The sequence below is a fragment of the Ornithorhynchus anatinus genome, chromosome 5, assembly GCF_004115215.2.
Source record: "Ornithorhynchus anatinus isolate Pmale09 chromosome 5, mOrnAna1.pri.v4, whole genome shotgun sequence".
NCBI classification, from domain to species: domain Eukaryota; kingdom Metazoa; phylum Chordata; class Mammalia; order Monotremata; family Ornithorhynchidae; genus Ornithorhynchus; species Ornithorhynchus anatinus.
The window spans coordinates 38,900,554-38,924,233 of NC_041732.1; the positions used below are offsets into that span (position 1 = coordinate 38,900,554).

At 44.0% G+C, this 23,680-nt stretch overlaps 1 protein-coding gene and 1 non-coding gene across 3 annotated transcripts in view; one reads left to right on the plus strand and one right to left on the minus strand.

Annotated features, from left to right (window-relative positions):
- The first annotated feature begins 7,239 nt into the window (after positions 1–7,239).
- Positions 7,240–23,680, plus strand: part of IDO2 (indoleamine 2,3-dioxygenase 2) — a 35,270-nt gene continuing 18,829 nt past the window's right edge. The window contains exons 1-2 of one of the 2 annotated variants that reach the window (XM_029064274.2): positions 7,240–7,480; positions 17,669–17,764. In XM_029064274.2, coding sequence (XP_028920107.1) covers positions 7,382–7,480; positions 17,669–17,764 — 195 coding nt within the window. In that variant the 5' untranslated portion in view covers positions 7,240–7,381. 2 annotated transcript variants of the gene reach the window in all.
- LOC114812352 lies at positions 12,501–12,638 on the minus strand. The gene has a single exon (XR_003760008.1). It is a non-coding gene; the product is annotated as a small nucleolar RNA SNORA7 (small nucleolar RNA).

The window sequence follows — 23,680 nt, forward strand, 5'->3', positions numbered from 1 at the left end:
AGGACTCACAGGGCTGAAGTTCAAGGGTCTTAAGCTAGGGTTGCCGGAGCAGGGAGGTTTCTCCCATCCCCATTAAAAGCTTTTATTAAAGCATGGCTAGCTGGAGCACACTCCCCCATTGCCCTTAGTCTCCCCCCAAACATCACTCCCTCTTTGTGATGGACCATACATTAATTGTGGCTATTTGCAAAGTTCCCAGTGACTGGGAATTGGTCACAATTGTCCAGTGAACCATGAAGATGACCACTTCCAGCTCCTTTGCTCTAATATCCAACTTCTACTTCTCAACCTCAACTCCTCCATTCACTCCCCGTTGGATGCTCTATAGGCACAGTTTAGAGTTGAGCTCCAGAGATATGATGAGTAAAGTGAATTCCACTCTTGGCCTTTGGTGGTAAATAGAGGCCCACTCAGCTTCAATTCTGAGACTGTGTGACAGGGAAACAAAGACGGCATAACATGGCCTTGAGTGCTTTACTATTCCAGCAAACTTTTAGAGTGCTCCAATGTAGTGGTAGATTTAGGTCACTCAAAATTAACCTGCAGTAAATTAATTTAGGATGGGAAATTCCAGGACTTGTGTGAAAATCTAGGCTACTGTGGAGGGAAATGGCAGTATTCACAAATCATTCTTCATCCTGGTCGGCTCTATGCCAAGAGCTGTCCTTTCTCTACCATTTTCTGGCAAGCTAGGACCCACCCAAGCTCTGGAAACTTCTCTCTTTGTTATTGCATTTCAAGTTTGCTATCCTAACGAGATTCTTCAGTTTCAAATAAACACTGTTTTGTGATACACTTTTTCCTTTAAGGAAGGAAATGAAGAGTCATTTGTGTAAAACTATATCTATGTGATCATTACTGACAAAATAAATATTTACTATCAAATCTTGCGAGTTATTTCTCCATCCTTTCTGATTCCCATGTCCATCAGCCTTGCCAATTGTTCCAGACCTTTAACTCTCACTCAAATCCCCTGTCCCCCCACCTCCCTATCTCTTGCTCCTAATAACCTGGCCACGTACTTTCTTGAGAAATTGAAACCATTCATATGTGATCTCCCTAAAATCTCCCATTCTCCTCTCCAGTCCCTCCCTCCTCCTATTCTCCCAACCTTTCCAGAAGTATGTCAAGAGGCAGTCTCCTGCCTTTCCTCAAAATCTACCTCCTCCACCTGTGCCTCAGATTCCATCCCTCTGCACAATATCAAAGCACTTGCCCACTTCCCACTTCATTCCCTGACTTCCATCTTCAACTGTCCACTCTCCAGTGGCTTTTTCCTCTCTGCTTTCAAACATGCTTATGTCTCCCTATCCTAAAAAAACCCCCAAAACCTTGCCTGACCTCTCTGCTCCCTTCAGTTATCACCCCATCTACTCCCTACCCATTCCTCTCCAAACTCCTTGAGTGTGTTGTCTACACCTGCTGTCTGCAGTTCCTTTCCTCCAGCTCTCTTCATGACCCTCTCCAGTCTCCTCCACCCCTTTCACCCCAGATAAATCACCTTCTTAAAGCTTACAAACAGTGTCCTGCTTGCTAATTCCAACAGCCACTACTCCATCTTAATCCACCTCGACTACTCATCTGACTTTGACACTGTCGACCATGTCCTTCACCTGGAAATATTATGAAATCTTGGCTTCACTGACACTGTCCTCTCCTGGTTCCCCTTCTATCTCTCTGGACACTAATTCTTACTCTCGATCACAGGCTCATCCTCTGCTTCCCACCCCCTAACTGTGGGAGTCCCTCAAGGCTCAGTTCTGGGTCCCCTTCTATTCTCCATCTATACCCATTCACTTGGAGAACTCAATCACTCCACTGGCTTCAAATACCATCTCCTTGCAGAAGATTCCCAAATCTACATCTCCAGTCCTGCTCTCTCCTTCACTACAGTCTCACATTTCCCGCTACCTTCAGGACATTCTACTTGTATGTCCCACTGGCACTTCAAATTTACCATGTCCAAAGCAGTACTTTTTATCTTTCCACCCAAAATCTGACTTTCCTGTCACTGTAGACAGTACCACCATCCTTCCTGTCTCACAAGCCCTTAACCTTGGCATTATCCTCGACTCGTGACTCTCATTCTACCTACACATTCAATCTGCCACTAAATCCTGTCAGTTCAATCTTCACATCACTAAAATCTGCCCTTTCCTCTCCATTCAAACTGTTACCATCTTAATCCAAGGATTTATCCTATCCTTCCTTGATTACCACATCTGCCTCCTTACTGACCTTCCTGTATCCTGTCTCTCCTCATTCCAGACCATATTTCATCCTGCTGCTCAGATCATTTTCTACAAAAATGTTCAGTGCATGTTTTCCCACTTCTTGAGGAAACACCGTCCTGTTGGCTTTAAAGCTCTCATTCACCTTGCCCTCTCTTAAATTACCTCACTGCTTTTCTAGAGAAGCAGCATGGCTTAGTGGAAAGAGTTTTAATCCCAGCTTCACCACCTGCCTGCTGTGTGATCTTGGGCAAGTCACTTAACTTCTCTGTGCCTCAGTTTCCTCATCTATAAAGTAGGGATAAAGACTGTGAGCCCCATGTTCAATTTGCTTGTATCCACACCAGCACCAAGTACAGTGTTTGGCTCATAGTAAACACTTAACAAATACCACAATTATTATTAAGTGGGACATGGACGCAGTAAGTGTCCAACTAGATTAGCTTGTGTTTACTCCAATGTGTAGAACAGTGCCTAGCACATAGTAAATGCTTAACAAATACCAAAAAAAAAAAAAAAAGTAAATCCTGGATTTAATTCCTAGCAGTGGCCAGGGTCTGGGGACAGGAGATATAAAATAAACTGTGGTATTTGTTAAGTGCTTACTATGTACCAGGTGCTGCACTAATCACTGATGTGGATACAACCAAATCATTTTTTTTTAAATGGTATTTGTTAAGCACTTACTCTGTGTCAGGCATTGTACTAAGCTGTGGGGTAGGTACAAGCTAATCAGTTTGGACACAGTCCCTGTCCCATATGGGACTCACAGTCTCTATCCCCATTTACAGATGAGGTGACTGAGGCAGAAAGAAGTGAAATGACTTACCCTAGGTCACACAGCAGACAAATGGCCGAGCGGAAATTAGAACCCATGACCTTCTGACTCCCAGACCCGTGCTCTATCCACTACACCATTCTGCTTCTCTGTATCAATAAAAGAATGGTTTATATTGAGCACTTTATCTAGCAGTGTGACCTAGTGGGAAGAGTGCGGGCCTGGAAGGCAGAAGGTCATGGGTTCTAATCCTGACTCCACCACTTGGCTGCTGGGTGACCTTGGGCAAGTCACTTCACTTCTTTGTGTCTCAGTTACCTCATTTGTAAATGAGGATTGAGACTGTGAGCCCCACATGGGTCTGAGATGGTGTCCAAATCGGTTTGCTATATCCACCCTAGTACTTAGTACAGTGCATGGCACAAAGTAAGTGCTTAACAAATACCACCATTATTATTATTATTTGTGCAGAACACTATTGTTTGTTGAAGAGCCTTTCTTCAAGAGCAATCTTGATTGAGATAAACTTTACATTCCCACTAGGAGGGTAAGATCAAGAAAGCCTCTTGAAAGTTAACTTTAGAAAAGGAAACAAAAACATTGTTGAAGAAGCTGAAAGGTCTGGCTAAAAAATGAGGGCTTTACAGGAAGCCTGGAGGTTTTTTTAAAAAAAGAACAATGTAGAAGTCTAAGGGGACTATTTGGCTAGAGCAAGTACCTCCGCCCTGAACAGGAACCTATCTGACTTACTGCCAATATAAGACAAGGTGCCTGAGGGGAAAAGGTCAATCTTTCAGAAATGGAGAACTCACGCTGCAGAGTGTGAAGGAAAAGTCTAGAGAAACTTAGAGGTCAACAACAGATGCCAGAATTGATGACAGAAGATTCTTCAACTACCTCAAAAATAAGAAGCCATTTAGCAAAACGGTGGCACTAATTAATGATTGTGGGTTGAAAGGTACATGCACAGGTGACAGAATCTCAATGCTGCCTAGAGTTGAACTATCTCGTGCCCACCAACCCCAACTTGGCTCCACCAGACTTCCAGTCCTCCAAACCTCAGCTTTTGTAAAAAAGCCACTACAACTGAGCCTGCTGCTTTAAACTGCGACTGAGGGAGTGTCACTGTTAAACCTGCAGGCGGTATGTGTCTCTGTATGTGTGTGTGTGTGAGTGGTGGAGGGGTTGCTTTAAGTAAAATAGACCGTGGGCCTGGGAGTCAGAAGATCTCATGGGCTCTAATCCCAGCTCTGCCATTTGTCTGCTGTGTGGCCTTGGGCAAGTCACTTGACTTCTCTGTGCCTCAGTTACCTCACCGGTAAAATGGGGATTTAGACTGTGAGCCCTCTGCCGGATAGGGACTGTGTCCAACCTGATTTGCTTGTAGCCACCCCAGCGCTTAGTACAGTGCCTGGCATATAGTAAGCGCTTAAATACCATGATAATAATAATAATTGTTATTGAAGTAGGTATTTAATCCCCATTCTCCCTCCTTAGACTCTGAGCTGCCTGTGGGAGAGGGACTGCCTGACCTGATTATCTTCTTTCTATCCCAGGGCTTAAGTGCTCACTCCCTTCTCCCAGAGTAATCCTTGGAGACCATAACCTCTATGTTACTGGCTCCTCTGCCTCTCTGTCATCTCTGCCGGTCACCTCTTGCTCTTCCCCTTATGGTATGGTATTTGTTAAGTGCTTACTATGTGCCAAGCACTGTTCTAAACGTTAGAATAGATACCAGATAATTGGATTGTCCCATTTGGGGATCACAGTCAATCTCCATTTTACAAATGAGGTAACTGAGGCACAGAGATGTTAAATGACTTGCCCAAGGTCATACAGCAGACAAGTGGCAGAGCCGAGATTAGAACCCATGATGTCTGACTTCCAAGCTCTTGTTCTTGTCACTAGGCCATGCTGCTTATCTCAGCCACTCACCAGCAACAGTCCCTCGCTTGATCTAATCATCAATATCACACCTCTTTCACTTCACCACCTCTGTTTTACCCAATTCCTATCAGCACCTTCTAATCTGCCATGTCATTCCTCATCCCCTATAGTGATCTCAGCAGTCTCTGCACAACCCACTAATTCCAAGCCATCAACTCACCTGGAGGCTCCTCCATCCCTTCATGGAAAAGTCTTCACTTGCAACACCAACCTCAAGTCCCTTGGCCTCCATTCTCCTTGAGCCTCCAGCCAACTGACTTGGGCTACTTGCCTGCTTGCTTCCTCTGCTCCTGCCCCTGTGCAGCTGAACATAACTTGTAGAAATTCAGGCTTCAGGCTGAATTCCCCCACTACAAATTCACATTCTCATGTTTAAACTTAGCTCTCTACTGTTCCTCCCTCATTAACTCACACATCCACAGCCCCCCACTAGCTCTTCCAAAATCTCAATCCCTCCTGAAGCATCCTTACTATCCTTCTCCCTTACTCCTACTTACCTAACCAGTAGTTTTGATTTGACCAACAGAACAGATGAGAACTTTCCAAAATTTCAACACTAGTCCTGCTTCCCAGCTGGCTCACAAGGGAAGATTTCCCACTTGCTCTTTAAACCTATTCTCTTTACCTGCAGCTCTAATCCTAACCTCTCTCACCTCCTAAAAATTTATTGCATATACTAGCCTCTTCTTCACTGCAGTGCAATCATAAACTGCTCCCTCTCCAACAACTCCTTCCCCGCTACCTTCGAACCCACACAAGTCTCCCCAATTTTGAAAAAGCCTGCTCTCCACCCTATCCCTCTGCTCCCATTTACAAAAGTATAAAAAAAATTATATCATGGTATTTATTGAGCACTTACTGTGTGCAGAGCACTGTACTAAATGCTTGGAAAGTATAATACCACAGATTTGGTAGATGCAATCCCTCTCCACAAGAGGTTTACAGTCTATAGAGGAGCTGTCTTCTTACTACTACTACTACTACTAATAATAATGTTGGTATTTGTTAAGCACTTACTATGTGCAGAGCACTGTTCTAAGTGCTGAGATAGATACAGGGTAATCAGGTTGTCCCATGTGAGGCTCACAGTCTTAATCCCCATTTTACAGATGAGGTACTGAGGCACAGAGAAGTTAAGTGACTTGCCCACAGTCACAGAGCTGAGAAGTGGCAGAGCTGGGATTCAAACCCATGACCTGTGACTCCCAAGCCCGGGCTCTTTCCACTGAGCCAAGCTGCTTCACTTACTGTACAGTGAGCTACAAAGATATCACTGATTTGAAAACACTCGGAAAAAATTAACTGTTAAATAGATTCAAGGAAATCTAGGGAATTTTTTATGGTATTTGTTGAGTGTTTACTGCATTCTGGGCACTAATTATGTTGGACACAGTCCATGTCCTGCATGGAACTCACAGTCTTAATCTCCATTTTCCAGATGAGGTAACTGAGGCACAGAGAAGTTAAGTGCCTTGCCTAAGGTCACAAATCAGAGAAGTGGAGGAGCTGGGATTAGGACCCAGGTCCTCCACTTCCAGGTCTGTGCTCTGTTCAAGAGACCATGCTGCTTCCCCCATAATCTTCAGGAAAAAGTCATTTTTTACTACTCAATGCCTTGGATTTTGTTGGTCAATGTAGGGAGGAGCATTATTTCTGTTTACTTAGTTTTCAACTAAATATTTGAACAAGATCTAAACTGCTTAGATAATGCCATTTCTTCAGCAGAGGTCAGGGAGGAAACTTTCTCTGTGCTGCCACAGAGAGGCCAACCAGGATTTACCTAAATGGTCCCAGGAAGACATGGCAAAAGTAGGGTAAATTGTTTCTGGTTCATGAAGCTCGCAAAAGTAGCCCAAACTCAAATAAGGCAAGCCATTTATGTTTCAAATCCCAAGAACTTTTACAATAGAAAATAGAACCATGATTCTCACCTGCTCACAGGATTTGTGCTTTGTCTAGGAAAATGGAAACACCCAGAACGTTTTCCCCATCAAGGTGCCCTGCTCCTGTTTGTAAATTCTACAGAGACAGAAAGTTTTGCACCAACTTGTAGAGTCTAAATGCCTGACAGGGCCTACTCTCCAGAACCAGAGAACATAGTCCACTTTGCAAAGTAGAATGCCACCTAAGTATTCATTAAATTGTGTCTTACTCAGCATGTATTTACAGAGGGGCAAATTTGTAACCTGAATGTTTTTTGTTTATTTTTTTTTAATCAGTAACCTTTAACATGTTGACTCAGGACCTTTGGATTTTGAGGGTTAGTTAGAAAAGACGAGGTGCCCCAGGGTTCTCAGGAAACTGATTTCGGTTTGGTTACCTTAATGAAGCTTCAACTAGGTCCCTGTCGCACAATTCTTGTGGGCAGTATTTAGTGCTGTAGGTTTAATCTTTCCAAACCTCTCTTGGACATTTTGTCAACACCATGCAGCTTGATAAAGAGGAGCCAGAGAAACCACTGCCTTTTACTTTAAGGAGATTCTGTGTATCAGAAGATTTTGGCTTTCTTCTTCCAAACCCACTGGTAAGGATGCTTTCTCATACAATACAGAGACTCAGAAAAAAAGAAAGGGGAGACAGGGGCCTCCTTCATTCTGTGAAGTGAAGGATTTCAAAAACTCTTAGCCTAAATAGAGATCCAGTTTAAAAAGCAACAGAAAAGACTTGCATAAGTGATATGAGCAAAGCAGAAGCAAATGCAGTTGTAAAAAGAAATATTTCGTATGGCCCAAAATTCTAGTTGGGATATTATGAGTTTACAGATTAAAGTTCATTAGTGATTCTAATATTTCCTTGGAGATTTTTAAACTGGATCCATACGTTTTGTAAGCACATCTGAATTTACTGGTTTAAGTAGCTGTAGCTGTACAGAGGAAGAAACTCAAACACCACTGCCACCTTGTGTATATCGGAAGTTGGGGGAAGTTTCTACTTCACTTTTTCCTTTGGTATTTTCATTCATAGGTCTTCTATAGGGTATTTATATAAACACTTCTGGAAAAATGATACACTCTGCAGTTGTGAATCTCAGGGCAGTGTGGGGACTTTTAGAAAGCATTGTCATTGAGGGATTTATTCAAATATATGATTCAAAAACACGATTAGATCAGAAGAGGTCAAGCACTGTTTTTAATCATCTGCCTGGCATATTACATTGAAATATAATATGGTGCTGATATAAATATATATCAGGTGCTGATGCCAGTGTTCAGAGCAATATTTACTCTTCAGTCCTGATAGCTTTCATAATTTAAACTCTTAGGCATCAACAATAACTTCTATAACCACTCCTACATACCAGAGTAATATGGTTTCTTTCTATAAATGCTGTCTACTGATGACAATATTCATTTACAGTTTTTGGTTCCTACAACCTTAGTTAAGCAGGGATCCCGCTTCTTTCGGGAGGGAAACCAAGTCAAATTACTACATTATCAATATTTTCAGTAGTAGTTGACTTTTAAAACATTCTGATAGTCCTGTATTCTGAGCATGACAAGTATTGGAGTAAATCAAATCCATTGAAGCAAAGATAAGTTGCCTCGCTTAGACTTGCATCACAGTTCCAAGTGACTCTTCCTGGTCAGAAAGGCCCACATGCTAGAGAAAGTAGAAATTTCTAACTGGTTTGTAACTGAAAAAAATGGATCATTGCCTGATGTAACACCTGGGCTGGGGCTCCAGCATGGAGAAGACTCCAAATAGCCACAGTTCTGCCATGGGAGGAGTGATAGGAACCTGCCTTGGGTTTGTCTGGGACACTGGCAATGTTGGGTAGGAAGCAGAGGAAATTCCCCTGGCTTGTGGAGTTTTCTCATGGAGCTTTCTCATGATTTCCACAGCCTAGAGCTGGCTCTCCATCCCCTCCAGCCATCTCTGTGGTCCTAAGAGAGTGGTCAGCTCATTCTGTGTTGGCCAAAGCATTTGGTTAGAGTTGGAAGTCTCCAAATTGGCTGTATTGGGGGAGTAGGCTCAAACTGGACAATGGGGACCGAGGGGATCTTGGGATGCATCACCAAATTGACAGAGTTGTTCCACTATATCAAAATGATTTCACTCTGGATTACTCTTGTTACTGACGAGGAGGTAATTCCATTCAACATTCCAATGTTCTCAAGTTTAAAAATTCTTGCAAATGACAAATACTTTTGGTCACAGAGAATAAGGACTATATGTGCTTTGAAGGTATTATAAAACCAAAGGAAGAAAGTTAAAATACTTTTTTTCATGGTATTTGTATAACACTTACTATGTTCTGGCACTGTACTAAGCACTGAGGTAGGTACAAAATAGGTTGGGCAGAGTCCATGTCCCACATGAGGCTCACAGTTTTAATCCCCATTTTACAGATGAGGTAACTGAGGCCCAAAGAAGTGAAATGACTTATGTAGGGTAACAAAGCAGATAAGTGGCAGAGCCAGGATTAGAACCCAGGTCCTCTGACTCCCAACCCCATGCTCTATCTCGAGGCCTCACTGCTTCTCTTAAAAACTGTTGATCAAAACTGTATCTAGTTACTAACAACCTTGCAAAATCCTTCTGATTCAAGATTGTGGTGCTGGGTAAACTGACCCTGCACAAGACTTGCTCCATTGTTATATCTTTCAGGTGGCAGGGTGATAAGAGAAAATAGATTGGAAATCTTCTTGAAAAGATTGATCTCCTTCCCAGTACCTCCAGAACCCAAGGCTGGGTATTTTCCACCCCTTTGGCTGACAAACTTTGGAAAGTGTTGCGAAGAGTTTTTTTACCAGTTTTTCTAAAAGTTTCCCATAGGATAAGTCATTCAACCTCAATGAGCCTCAGTTTCCCTCTTTTTAAATTGGAAATAATGATCCTGGTTAGTCCCTGCCCTCTGGATAAGGGAGATATAATAATTGTGGTATTTGTTAAGCATTTACTATGTGCCAAAAACTGTACTAAGGACTGGGGTAGATAGAAAATAATCAGGTCCCACATGGGGCTTACAGTCTAAGTAGGAAGGAGAAAAGATATTGAATCCCCATTTTACATATGAGGAAACTGAGGCACAAAAAAGTTAACTGACTTGCCCAAGGTTACACAGCAGACAAGTTGTGGAGCTGGGATTAGAGCCCAGGTGCCCTGACTCCCAGGCCCATGCTCTTTCCTCTTAGACCTTAACTGCTTCACATGTTGCTTATAAAAATAAATGAGCTAATATGTTTGAAGCACTGCTAGCACCTAAGAAGAAATGTACCAGATAAATTTAAGGAACTTCTATACTTGTGCTTTTGCAAAAATATTTCACTATCAAGGTAGTTTTTATTTTGCTAAAAGGGAATTGTTCTAAAATGGCAACTCTGTACTTTATGAATTTAGAACCTGAAGCAGCAAGGCCTAGTGGATTGAGCACGGGCCTGGGAGTTAGAAGTCAGTCACTCATATTTATTGAGTGTTTACATTGTTCAGGGCTCTATACTAAGCACCTGTGAGAGTACAGTACAACAGTGTTAGCAGACACATTCCTTGCCCACAGAGCGCTCACAGTCTAGAGGGGGAGACAGACATCAATATAAATTAATGAATTTCAGATATGTACATCAGTGCTGTGGGGTTGGGAGGGTGGATGAATAAAGGGAGCAAATCAGGCAATGCAGAAGGAAAGGAGGGCTTAGTCAGTAATGCCTCTTGGAGGAGAAGTGCTTCTCAGTAAGACTTTGAAGGTGGGGCGAGGAATTGTCTGTCAGATATGAAGAGGGAAGGCATTCTAGGACGGAGGCAGGATGTGGGCCGGAGGCCAGCTGTAAGATAGATGAGCTTGAGCTACAGTGAGTTGGTTGGCATTAGAGGAGTGAAGCGTGTGTCTGGGCTATAGTAGGAAAGCAGGGAGGTAAGGTAGGAGGGGGCAAGGTGATTGCTTTAATGCCAATGGTAAGTCATTTCTGTTTGATGCAGAGGTGGATGGGCAACCACTGGAGGTTCTTGAGAGTGGAAAAACATGGACTGAATGTTTTTATAGAAAAAAGATCTGGTCAGCAGAGTGAAATGTGGACTGGAATAGGGAGAAACAGGAGGAAAGGAGGTCACCAAGGAGGCGGATACACTAATCAAGGCGAGTAGAATGAGGGCTTGGATTAACGTGGTAGCAGTTTGAATGGAGAGGAAAGGACGGATTTTACGAATGTTGTGAAGGTTGAACCCGACAGGTTTTATTGGTAGATCAAATACGTGGATTGAATGAGAGAAATGAGTCAAGGATAACACCAAGGTTAAGTGTTTTCAAGGCAGGGAGGATGGTCATACTGTTTACAGTGATGGGAAAATCAGGGGGTGGGCAGGGTTTGGGTGGAAAGTTAAGTAGTTCTATTTTGGACATGTCAAATTTGAGGTGTTGGTGGGACATTCAAGTAGAGATGTCTTGAAGACAGGAGGAAGTGTGAGACCGCAGAGAAGGAGAGAGCTCAAGGCTGGAGATTAGATTGGGGTATCATCAGCATAGAGGTGGTAGCTGAAGCCATGGGGTGAGAATGAGTTCTCCAAAGGGGTGGGTGTAAATGGAGAATAGAAGTGGACCCAGAACTGAGCCTTGAGGGATTCCCACAGGTAGAGGATTGGAGGCAGAGAGGTGTCTGTGAAAGGGACTTGAGAATAAGTGGCCAGAGACCTAGGAAGATAACCAGGAGACAGTGAAGACGAGGTTGAATAAAGTTTTCAGGAGAAGAGGATGGTCAACAGTGCTGAAGGCAGCTGAGAGGTTGAGGAGGATTAGGAAGGAGTAGAGGTCACTAGATTTGGCAAGTTGGAGTTCATTTTTGACCTTTGAAAGGGCAGTTTCTGTGGAGTGAAGGGGACGGAAGCCAGATTGAAGGGGGTCGAGGAGAGAATTGGAGGGGGTCGAAGAGAGAATTGGAAGAGAGGAACATGAGACAACAGATGTACACAACTTGCTCAAGGAGTTTGGAGAAGAATGGTAGGCGGAAGATAAGGTGATAACTGGTGGAGTCATCGGGTCAAGGGAGGGTTTTTGGAGGATAAGGGAGACATGGGCATGGTTGAAAGATTCAGTCAGTGGTATTTACTGAGTGCTTGCTGTATGCAGAGAAGCAGCAAGGCTGAGTGGATAGAGCACAGACCCTGGAGTCAGGAGGGCCTGGGTTCATCCTGGCTTCATCACTTGTCTGCTGTGTGACCTTGGGAAGTCACTTCATTTCATTGTTCCTCAGTTACCTCATCTGTAAAGCAGAAATTAAGACTGTGAGCCCAATGTGGGATAGGGATTGTGTCCAATCTAATTATTTTGTATTTACTCTAGCTCTTAGTGCAGTGTGTGGCACATAGTAAACCTTTAAGAAATTGTTGTTATTTTCTTATGCTGTCGAATCATGTCCAACCCATAGCAATGTCATGGACACATCTCTCCCAGAACGCCCCACCTCCATCTGCAATAGTTCCCATAGTGTATCCATAGAGTTTTCTTGGTAAAAATATGGAAGCGGTTTACCATTGCTTCCTTCCACACAGCAAGCCTGAGTCTCTGCCCTCAAGTCTCCCATGCCACTGCAGCCCTGCACAGATAAGTTTTAACTTGCAGCAGAGTGCCTTCCACTTGCTAGCCACTGCCCAAGCTAGGAATGGAATGGATATGCCTCTGCTTGACTCTCCCTCCCATAGTCAAGACTGGTAGCGTATTGGAAACTCTCCAGGTGTGACCCTGAGAGATTTAACAAATGCCACAATTTTGTTATTATTATTATAACACTGTATAAGAGCTTGGGATTGTACAATGCAACAGAGTTGGTAGACATGATCCCTGCCCACAGAAAGCTTAAATATTAGAAGGAGAGACAGACATTAAAACAAATTACAGATGGATACATACACAAGTACTGTGGGTGTGGGGTGAAAATCTAAGTGCATAGGCAATGCAGAAGGCAGGGAAAATAGGGGAAATTAGGGCTTAATCAGGGAAAGCCTCTTGGACGTGATAGAATTTTAGTAGGGCCTTGAAAATGGGCAGAGCGGTTATTTGTCAGATATGAATGGAGAGGGAGTACCAGACCAGAATGAAGACATGGGCAGGGGATCGGCATGAGGAAGATGGGATCAAGGTAAAGTAGGTTGGTGTAATAATAATAATAATAATAATAATGTTGGTATTTGTTAAGCACTTGTATGTGCAGAGCATTGTTCTAAGCGCTGGGGTAGACACAAGGGAATCAGGTTGTCCCATGTGGGGCTCACAGTCTTAATCCCCATTTTACAGATGAGGTAACTGAGGCACAGAGGAGTTGAGTGACTTGCCCATAGTCACACAGCTGACAAGTGGTGGAGCTGGGATTCGAACCCATGACCTCTGACTCCAAAACCCGTGCTCTTTCCACTGAGCCACGCTGCTTCTCTAATGTTGGTATTTGTTAAGCGCTTACTATGTGCAGAGCACTGTTCTAAGCACTGGGGCAGATTCAGGGTCATCAGGTTGTCCCATGTGAGGCTCACAGTCTTCATCCCCATTTTACAGATGAGGGAACTGAGGCACAGAGAAGTGAAGTGACTTGCCCATAGTCACACAGCTGACAAGTGGCAGAGTCAGGATTCGAACTCATGACCTCTGACTCCCAGGCCCGTGCCCTTTCCACTGAGCCAAGCTGCAAAGCATGCTGGTCGGGTTGTAGTTGCAGAGCAGCAAAGTAAGTTAGGATTTGAGGAAAGGTGATTAAGTCTTAAAAACATTATGCTTCTTTCCATCATACGTACTAACTGGATAGCGAAAGAGGGAGGAGGAGAGACCCCATGTAAACTTAATATCTCAGTGTTGAAAACTATCTTCTTTGAATTACATTAACTCCATCAGCCTCAATAGGGTCGCCTGGAGAGCTTTTCATAGCCCTTGAAAACAGGGGGATGTATCCAGTAGTGCTTAGTACAGTGTACTGTCCACAGTAAGTGATCAATAAATACAATTGATTGATTGATTGCCCAAATGCTCCAGTACCAACTTCTGAATATAAGTAGGCATTAGAGAACAAACAATTGAAGATGATGGTCAGGGAGGGGAAAAGGGAGAGGGCAAGTGTTTTGATAAGGTGTGAAGGAATGGGGTCAGAAATGTAGGTGGAGGGAGTGATTTAACGAGAAGGAAGGAGATTGTCCGTTGAGATACTTCGGGGAAAGATGGTAGAGTTGAAGAAGGGGCAGGAGGAGGGAGGGACTGGAGAGGAGTAGTGGAGATTTTAGGGAGATAATACCTGATGGTTTAATTTTCTCAATAAATTAGGTGGCCAGGTCAGTAGGAGCAAAAGATGGGGGAAGTTGCATTCTAATCCAAGCTCCATCACTCATCTGCTGTGTGACTTTGGGCAAATCACTTAACTTTCCTGAGCCTCAGTTAACTCATCTGGAAAATGGAGATTAAGACTATAAGCTCCATATGTGACGTAGACTGTGTCCAACCTGATTACCTTGTATCTACCCCAGAGATTAATACATTGTCTCGTAAATAGTAAGCGCATAACAAATATCATTTAAAAAGAAAAAAAATTTGCACCAGTCCCTGTCCTTTGATCTTGACACAATCAGTCTTGAGTAATCCCACAATTGCTATCAGCCTATCAACCTCCGCACAAAACAAAAACTTCTCATTCTAGGCTTCAAGGCTCTCCATCACCTTGCCCCTTCCTACCTCTCCTCCCTTCTCTCTTTCCACTGCCCACCCCACACGCTCTGCTCCTCTGCCGCCCACCTCCTCACTGTCCCCCGTTCTCGCCTATCCTGCCGTCGACCCCTGGGCCACATCCTCCCGTGGTCCTGGAACACCCTCCCTCCTCACCTCTGCCAAACTAATTCTCTTCCCCTCTTCGAAACCCTACTTAAAGCTCACCTCCTCCAAGAGGCCTTCCCAGACTGAGCTCCCCTTTTCCCTCAACTCCCTCTACCCAAGCTAAGCCCTCTTTTCCCCCCATTTCCCTCTGCTCCTCCCCCTCTCCCTTCCCATCCCCTCAGCACTGTAACTATCTGCTCAACTGTATATATTTTCATTACCCTATTTATTTTGTTAATGAGATGTACATCGCCTTGATTCTATTTATTTGCTATTGTTTTAATGAGATGTTCATCCCCTTGATTCTACTTATTGCTATTGTTCTTGTCTGTCTCCCCCGATTAGACTGTAAGTCCGTCAAAGGGCAGGGGCTGTATCTATCTGTTACCGATTTGTACATTCCAAGCGCTTAGTACAGTGCTCTGCACATAGTAAGCACTCAATAAATACTATTGAATGAATGAATGAATGAAATTGCTAGCTCCATGTACAAGACCAGAAGATAGGAGGTGATAGGGCAGAAGAGCAATGCATATTCACTAAACACTGGTTTCAAAATGAGGGATAAGTAAAATAACAGAACAGATATTGGGCAACAAAGCAGATATTAGGCAATGTTGAAAGAAACAGGCTAACAACAACTCTTTGCCCTTAGGAGCAAAAACATAAGTGGATAACAAAGACAGGAATTTTCCTTTTTGGTGGCAGAAAGGAAGCAGTTTAATTTACATTTCCTCAAATCTCATCAGATAAAAGATGATTATCACTATCCACCCCTTCAAGCAGTTCACTCAATATGTAAAATTATCTACATCCTAATTAAATTCCATCCATCAGCTTAAAGATTTATTTCACTGTTTTGGAAACATCATTTGACTAGCAAGATTCCTGCTGTGGAGGTGCCATGTTTGCGGAACGAAGAGAAACCTAAACTTGGCCCGTCAGGCTGTTCCATAGGGTTGCTCTACAGTGTTTAGATTGGAGCAGATAAAATGAACATATTATTATTGTTTATTATTATCAATCACAATAATAATAATAATAATAATGGTATTTGTTAACATTTATTGTGTGCCCAGCACAGTACTAAGCGAGAATTTTTTCATTCTGTCCTTTGTTTTGGGACATGGTTATTTATTACTATGCCATGGGCAATGCCTGAGGTGGAGTTGGGTGAGGTGAGAAGCCAGCAAACTGCAAGCTTTCCAGACCAGAATCCATCTCATTATCCTTTACGTGCTAAATCTGTGCCCTGGGATTAGCTTCCTTACTATCTGTTTCTCTCAAGCACTAAACCCAGATCACTAGTTAGGATGCAGTTCTTCATCCTGAGGCTAATTACAGCATCTTTTCTTCTTCCAAGAACCTCAAAGTGAGGGTGGAAGCATACAGTTTCATCTCCAAACTGGGAAGGGGGTGCAGACTGGAAGAACATTTTACTACAGCCTAGAGTTAGTTTCAGGAAAGTAGATTTGAGGACAAGGATATGCAAATCCAGACATTTCCCTGGGAGATTATCTACTAATCTAAATTTCAGGTGTGCCTACCAGGAGTAGCAGTGGGAAGCAACACAGTTTAGTGAAAAAGCACAGGATTGGGAGTCAGAAGACCTAGATTCTAATCCTAATCTAAACCATGAGAAGCTGCATGGCGTAGTGGATAGAGCACAGACCTGAGAGTCAGAAAGACATGGGTTCTAATCCTGGCTTCACCACTTGTCCCTCTCCCCTCTAGACAGGGAGCCCCTTGTGAGATGGGAACTGTGACTGATCAAATTTATTGTAGAAGCAGCATGGCCTAATGGAAAGAACCTGGGCCTGGGAGTCAGAAGACCTGGGTTCTAATTCTGACTCCACTACTTGAGAAGCAGTGTGGCTCAGTGGAAAGAGCACGGGCTTGGGAGTCAGAGGTCATGGGTTCAAATTCCAGCTCTGCCACTTGTCAGCTGACCAACACCACAAATACCAACATTATTATTATTATTATTATTCTTTACTCTCAGCTTCCCAAGAGCTTAGTTCAAAGTGTGGGACTTGATAGATTTCGTTACTCTTTCTAATAATAATCATGATGGTATTTGTTAAGCATTTACTATGTGTTGAACACTGTTGTTCTAAGTGCAGGGGTCGATACAACATATTCAGGTCCCATATGGGGCTCACTGTCTAAGTAGGAAGGAGAACAGGTATTTAATCCCTATTTGGCAGATGACAGAACTAAGACACAATGTAGTTAAGTGACTCATTCAAAGTCACCCAACAGACAAGTAATAATAATAATAATGTTGGTATTTGTTAAGCGCTTACTATGTGCAAAACACTGTTCTAAGCGCTGGGGTAGATACAGGGTAATCAGGTTATCCCACATGAGGCTCACAGTCTTAATCCCCATTTTACAGATGAGGTAACTGAGGCACAGAGAAGTTAAGTGACTTGCCCACAGTCACACAGCTGACAAGTGGCAGAGTCAGGATTCGAACTCATGACCTCTGACTCCCAGGCCCGTGCTCTTTCCACTGTGCCACGCAAAGAAGAGACATGTTCCCTGCTCACAAGGAACTTACACTCTAAGAGGGGAGGCAAAAAATTAAAAATATTTACAACTAACATGGTAAGAAATAATTGAGTACATATATGTCTGTAAGTGACTAAGGAGGGGTAAATAAATTGATCACATTAATTGAGTGTTTACTGTGTGTAGTGTACTGTACTAAGTGCTTGGGAGAGTGCACTATAATATAGTTGGTAGACACTTTCCCAAGGCACAATAAATTTACAGTCTAAATAGGATATTAAGTGCTAGAGAAGTCCACAGTCAGTATCCAGCATCCCTTTACTCCCCATCTGGAGTCTGGAAGCACCCTGTTGAGGGTTTTTATTTGTACTCAGTACAGCTGCCTGAATCTTTTAACACACGCGTCTCTTTTGAATGTAGACGGAGCTTCCAGATGACTACAGACCTTGGATGGAGATTGCCAGCAACCTTCCCCAGTTGATTGAAAGTTGCCAACTTCGGGCCCGAGTGGACAAGGTACAGTAACTGTTTCAGTTGTCTGACTCATCTGATGGGCTTGTATCTACCCCAGCACAATCAATTAATCAAGGGTATTGAGTGCCTACTGTGTGCAGAGCACTGTACTAAGCACTTGGAAAAATACAATCCAAAGGAGTTAATTAACATAATCCCTGCCCACAACGAATTTATAGGGGAAGACCAACATTAGAATAAATTATAGACAAAATATACATTAAGTGCTGTGGGGCTGGGGTAAATATCAAAGTGCTTAGGGGTACAGATGCAAGTGCATAGATGATGCAAAACAGGACAGTAGCCTTGCCTGGTACAACCTCCCTCCTTTCATTCATTCAATAGTATTTATTGAGTGCTTATTATGTGCAGAGCACTGTTCTAAGCGTGTGGAATGTGCAATTTGGCAACAGATAGAGACCATCCCTGCCCAATAATGGGCTCAGAGTCTAAACGGGGGAGACAGACAGCAAAGCAAAACAGAACAGAACAAAACAAAACAACATCATCAAGATAAATAAAATCATGGAGATATACACATCATTAACAAAATAAATAGGGTAATAAATAATGCATACAAATATGCACAGTGCTGAGGAGAGGGGAATGGGGAAGGGCAGAGGGCAGGAGGGGGGCAATGGGGAGGGGAGGAGGAGCAGAGGGAAAGGGGGGCTCAGTCTGGGAAGGCCTCCTGGAGGAGGTGACCTCTCTATTGAGTAGTTCTTCCCTGTAGCCATTCTCCTTGGGGTGACAGGGTTCTAGAGGAAGTTATTTCCTAATTACGTGGCTCTCACTAACCTTCTTGATGACCTTCACACTGCTTCCTCCTGGGAATGGTTGGCTGGAACAGGCCTAATTCTTAAAAAATTGGAAACTGTGACTGGCTGGTACCTCCCCTCCCCCAGCCTACTGACAAACAGAGCTTTAACTGGATATTACTTTTGAAAGGCAAACCAAGAGGGACATAGCAGGGAAGAAATGGGAGTTGTTTGAAAATTAAATGCTGGTCAAGCCGGACCCCAGAGTTGTTTCACGAGTTTCTTACTTTGGCAGTGGTGCACTCTACCATCTGGGCTTCGCTGAGGCAGATCTTCCACTACTCCACTGCCACCAGAGGGCTGGGGTGGCCATATATTGCTTCTGATTCTGGAAGTGACGTCCGTCTTCACTATTGTTGTGGGGGATGTCCATGTAGTTCAGTTCTGACCTGAAGACGTCTTATGTAATAATCACGACATTGTGTTCGGCCAATGAAAATGAATCTTTTTTCATTCCCCCATCCTCATAGCACTTATGACCATATCTGTAATTTATTTATTCATTTTTAAAAATTGATTTGTATTAATGTCTGTCTCCCCCTCTAGATGTTCATTCATTGTGGGCAGGGAATGTGTCTGTTTATTTTTATATTGTACTCTCCCAAGCACTTAGCACAGTGTTTTATACACATTAAGCACCCAATAAATATGATTCAATGAATGAATGGGAAACAAGGAGTTAGTCAAGGAGGGCCTCTTGTAAACCAAGGCAGAGGGAGACCATGTGATCAAAATAAAATTACTGGCCATGGAGACATCTGTTGCCATATCCAGAGCAGATAAGGGACAGGTCCAGTATAAAACCAGATGAATGGCCACCTTGGTGATAACCGATCCTCATCAATCTTTCATGATTTCTAGCATTTTCAGTCTGGCAACTTGCTATGTGACTGGCACTATACTAAACAGTGGGTAGTAACAAGCTAATCAAGATGGGCTTCATCCATGTCCCACATGGGAATCACAGTCTTAATCCCTAGTATCCAGGGCTCCAGGTAGGGCAGAGTGTTCCTGCTTAATTATTTATATTAATGTCTGTCTCCCTCTCTAATGTGTAGCTCATTGTAGGCAGGGAGCATGTCTACCAACTCTCTTGTATTTTACTCCTCTAAGTGCTTAGTACAGTGCTTTGCAATCAATTAGTCATGTTTACTGAGTGCTTACTATGTGCTGAGAAGTTGTTTCTTTCCTAAGGTCACACAGCAGACAAGTGGCAGAGCTGGGATTAGAACCCAGATCCTCTGACTCCCAGGCTTGTGTTCTATCCACTAGACCAAGCTGCTTCTTGATGTGACCTTGAGTAGACATGGTTTCCTTGGTGTTGATGGAATGCATTGGTGTCTCCTAAAATAATCAGGTGCATTTCTCCCAATTGCCCCATGAGTGGACAGCAGAGACCCTTGGACTTTATCCCCAAGCAGACACCTGGTTGAGACTGGTCAAGAATGAGGCTATACCATCCTGCCCCTGCAGTGCAGTCTCAGTGCCCCACCGGATGCCAGCATCCCCTCTTGTTCCAAGCCCCGGGCAGACTGACTGGACCTGGTGCTTGAATTCAACATAGCCTAGTGGAAAGATCAAAAGCTCAGGAGTCAGAGAACCTGGGTTCTATTCCTGGCTTTGCCACTTGTCTGCTGTGTGATCTTGGGAAAGTCACTTAACTTCTCTTTGCCTCAGTTACCTCATCTGTAAAATGGGGATTAACATTGCAACCCACGTGGAACAGGGACTGTGTCCATCCTTATTAGCTTGTATTTACCCTAGCACTTAGTACAGTGCCAGTGCTTAATAAATATCATAAAAAAAGGCAGCCCTACTCTAGCAAAATGATTCCCTTCTCACTTAGGGTTCTCAGTCAGTGCTTCTTTTCTGAAGGCAGAACCAGACTGGGATGGGGTGAGAGTCATAAGCAGTGGCATTTATTTAGCACTTCTAGACTGTAAGCTTATTATAAGCAGGGAACATGTCTGATAATTCTGTTTTACTGTACTGTCCCAAGCTCTTAGTACAGTGCTCTGTGTATAATAAGTGCTCAATAAATATGACTGGTTGATTGATTGCAGAGCACTATACTAAGCAGTTGGGTGAGTACAATAAAAGAGACTTGTTGGTAGACACGTTTCCCGCCTACAAGGAGATTGTAGTTTAGAGGGGGAGATAGGATTAATATAAATAAATAAAAGAGCGGGAACACTCTGCAGAACCTGGAGCACTGGACCCTCAAGCCAAGCCTGGAGCTCCCTTCAGTGAGGTTGTGGGTTTAAGCAGTGGAGCACGAGGGAAGATTGTTCTTTAAGCACTCAGCTGTCACCGGAAGGCACCAAATAATAATAATGTTGGTATTTGTTAAGCGCTTACTATGTGCAGAGCACTGTTCTAAGCACTGGGGTAGATACAGGGTAATCAGGTTGTCCCATGTGAGGCTCACAGTTAATCACCATTTTAGAGATGAGGTAACTGAGGCCCGGAGAAATGAAGTGACTTGCCCACAGTCACACAGCTGACAAGTGGCAGAGCTGGGATTTGAACCCATGACCTCTATCTCCCAAGCCAGGACTCTTTCCACTGAGCCACGCGTGGGGGTGGTTCCTTCATTCAGTTGTATTTCTTGAGTGCTTACTGCATGCAGAGCATTGTATTAAGTGCTTGAGAGAGTTGATTACAACAACAAACAGACACATCCCTGCCCACAAGGAGTTAAAGTCTAGAGGAGGGCGGGGGGAGGCACTGTACTATGCACTGGGGTGGATACAAGTGAAGTGGGTTGGACACAGTCCTTGTCCTACATGGGGTTTACAGCCTCAATCCCATTTTACAGATGAGGTAACTGAGGCACAGAGAAGTGAAGTGACTTGCCCGAGGTCACAAAACAGACAAGTTGCAGAGCTGGGATTAGAACGCATGACCTTCTGACTCCCAGGCCAGAGCTCTATCCACTACGCCATGCTCCATGGCACCTATAGGTCAGAGGAGAGAGGCCAGGTGAGGGATACAGTGCTCTCAGGGCCTCTGTTCACAATAAGCACTTAATAAGCACCTCTGACATATTGACTGCTTGATTACTAGGGTCATCATCTCAGAAGCAACAGTGGATTCTGCCATCCACATTAGCCAGATATCTTTTCCAGGATTCCTGTGGAGTCTGTCCATCACATGAGACACTTCAGCTGGTCCCTTGGTCAGAAACTTTCACCTTTGATGCCTCAACAAGTGTGGCTGTGAGAAGCAGCATGGCTTAGTGAATAGAACTTGGTCTTGGGAGTCAAAAGGACCTGGGTGCTAATCCCAGCTCCTTCATGTGTTTGTTGGGTGACCCTGGACAAGTTGCTTCACTTCTCTGGGCCACATTTACCTCATATGTAAAATGGAGATGAAGGCTGTGAGCCCAGTGTAGAACAGGGACTGTCTTCAACCTGATCAACTTGTATCTAGCCCAGTGCCTAGAACAGTGCTTGTCATATAGTCACAGAAAAGTGCTTGTCCCAGAGAAGCAGCATGGCTCAGTGAAAAGAGCCTGGGCTTGGGGGTCAGATGTCATGGGTTCGAATCCCAGCTCTGCCACTTGTCAGCTGTGTGACTGTGGCCAAGTCACTTAATTTCTCTGTGCCTCAGTTACCTCATCTGTAAAATGGGAATTAACTGTGAGCCTCATGTAGGGCAACCTGATCACCCTGTATCTACCCCAACGCTTAGAACAGTGTTCTGCACATAGTAAGCTCTTAACAAATACCAACAGTATTATTATTACTACATAGTAAGCTCTTAACAAGTACCATAATTATCATTATTATTATTATTGTTAATAATAACCCGAGCACCTTTTTCTCTACTACTGAGGTGTGGGTTGCACTTTGAGAACACTCAGTAGGTGCTTAATCAATCCAGTCACCCCAGAATCGGGCTAAGCCAGAAGCTGAGCTAGAGTCTTAGTTCACCATTACCTGAGTCAGGCTTCTGGGATCAACTCAGTACCGAAAAGCCCAGAGCCAAAAAAAGCTTGATCCAAGCAAGCTCAGTTTTCAGGCAATACAACCTGCTTCAGGAATGCCACAAGATGGCAGTGTGACCCCAGGCTAGGCAGCCCAGCAGGAGATCCTGGACTAGTGGCTAGAGCTCGGGCTTGGGAGTCAAAAGGTCATGGGTTCTATTCCCGGCTCTGCCACTTGCCTGCTGTGTTACCTAGGGCAAATCACTGTGGCTCGGTGAAAAGAGCACGGGCTTGGGAGTCAGAAGGTCATGGATTCTATTCCCGGCTCTGCCACTTGCCCGCTGTGTTACCTAGGGCAAATCATGGCTCAGTGGAAAGAGCACAGGCTTGGGAGTCAGAGTTCATGGGTTCTATTCCCGGCTCTCCCACTTGCCTGCTGTGTTACCTAGGGCAAATCACTGTGGCTCAGTGGAAAGAACACAGGCTTGGGAGTCAGAAGGTCATGGGTTCTATTCCCGGCTCTGCCACTTGCCTGCGGTGTTACCTAGGGCAAATCACTGTGGCTTGGTGGAAAGAGCACGGGCTTGGGAGTCAGAGGTCATGGGTTCTAATCCCTGCTCTGCCACTTGCCCGCTGTGTTACCTAGGGCAAATCATGGCTCAGTGGAAAGAGCACAGGCTTGGGAGTCAGAGTTCATGGGTTCTATTCCCGGCTCTCCCACTTGCCTGCTGTGTTACCTAGGGCAAATCACTGTGGCTCAGTGGAAAGAACACAGGCTTGGGAGTCAGAAGGTCATGGGTTCTATTCCCGGCTCTGCCACTTGCCTGCGGTGTTACCTAGGGCAAATCACTGTGGCTTGGTGGAAAGAGCACGGGCTTGGGAGTCAGAGGTCATGGGTTCTAATCCCTGCTCTGCCGCTGGTCAGCTGTGTGACTTTGGGCAAGTTAATTCACTCCTCTGTGCCTTAGTGACCTCATCTGTAAAATGGGGATTAAAACTGTGAGCCTCACTTGGAACAACCTGATCACCTTGTATCCCCCCTCAGTGCTTAGAACAGTGCTTTGCACACAGTAAGTGCTTAACAAATACCATTATTATTATTACTATTATTATTTTGGTGAGCCTCAGTTACCTCATCTGTAAAATAGGGATTGAGACGGTGAACCTCAAATG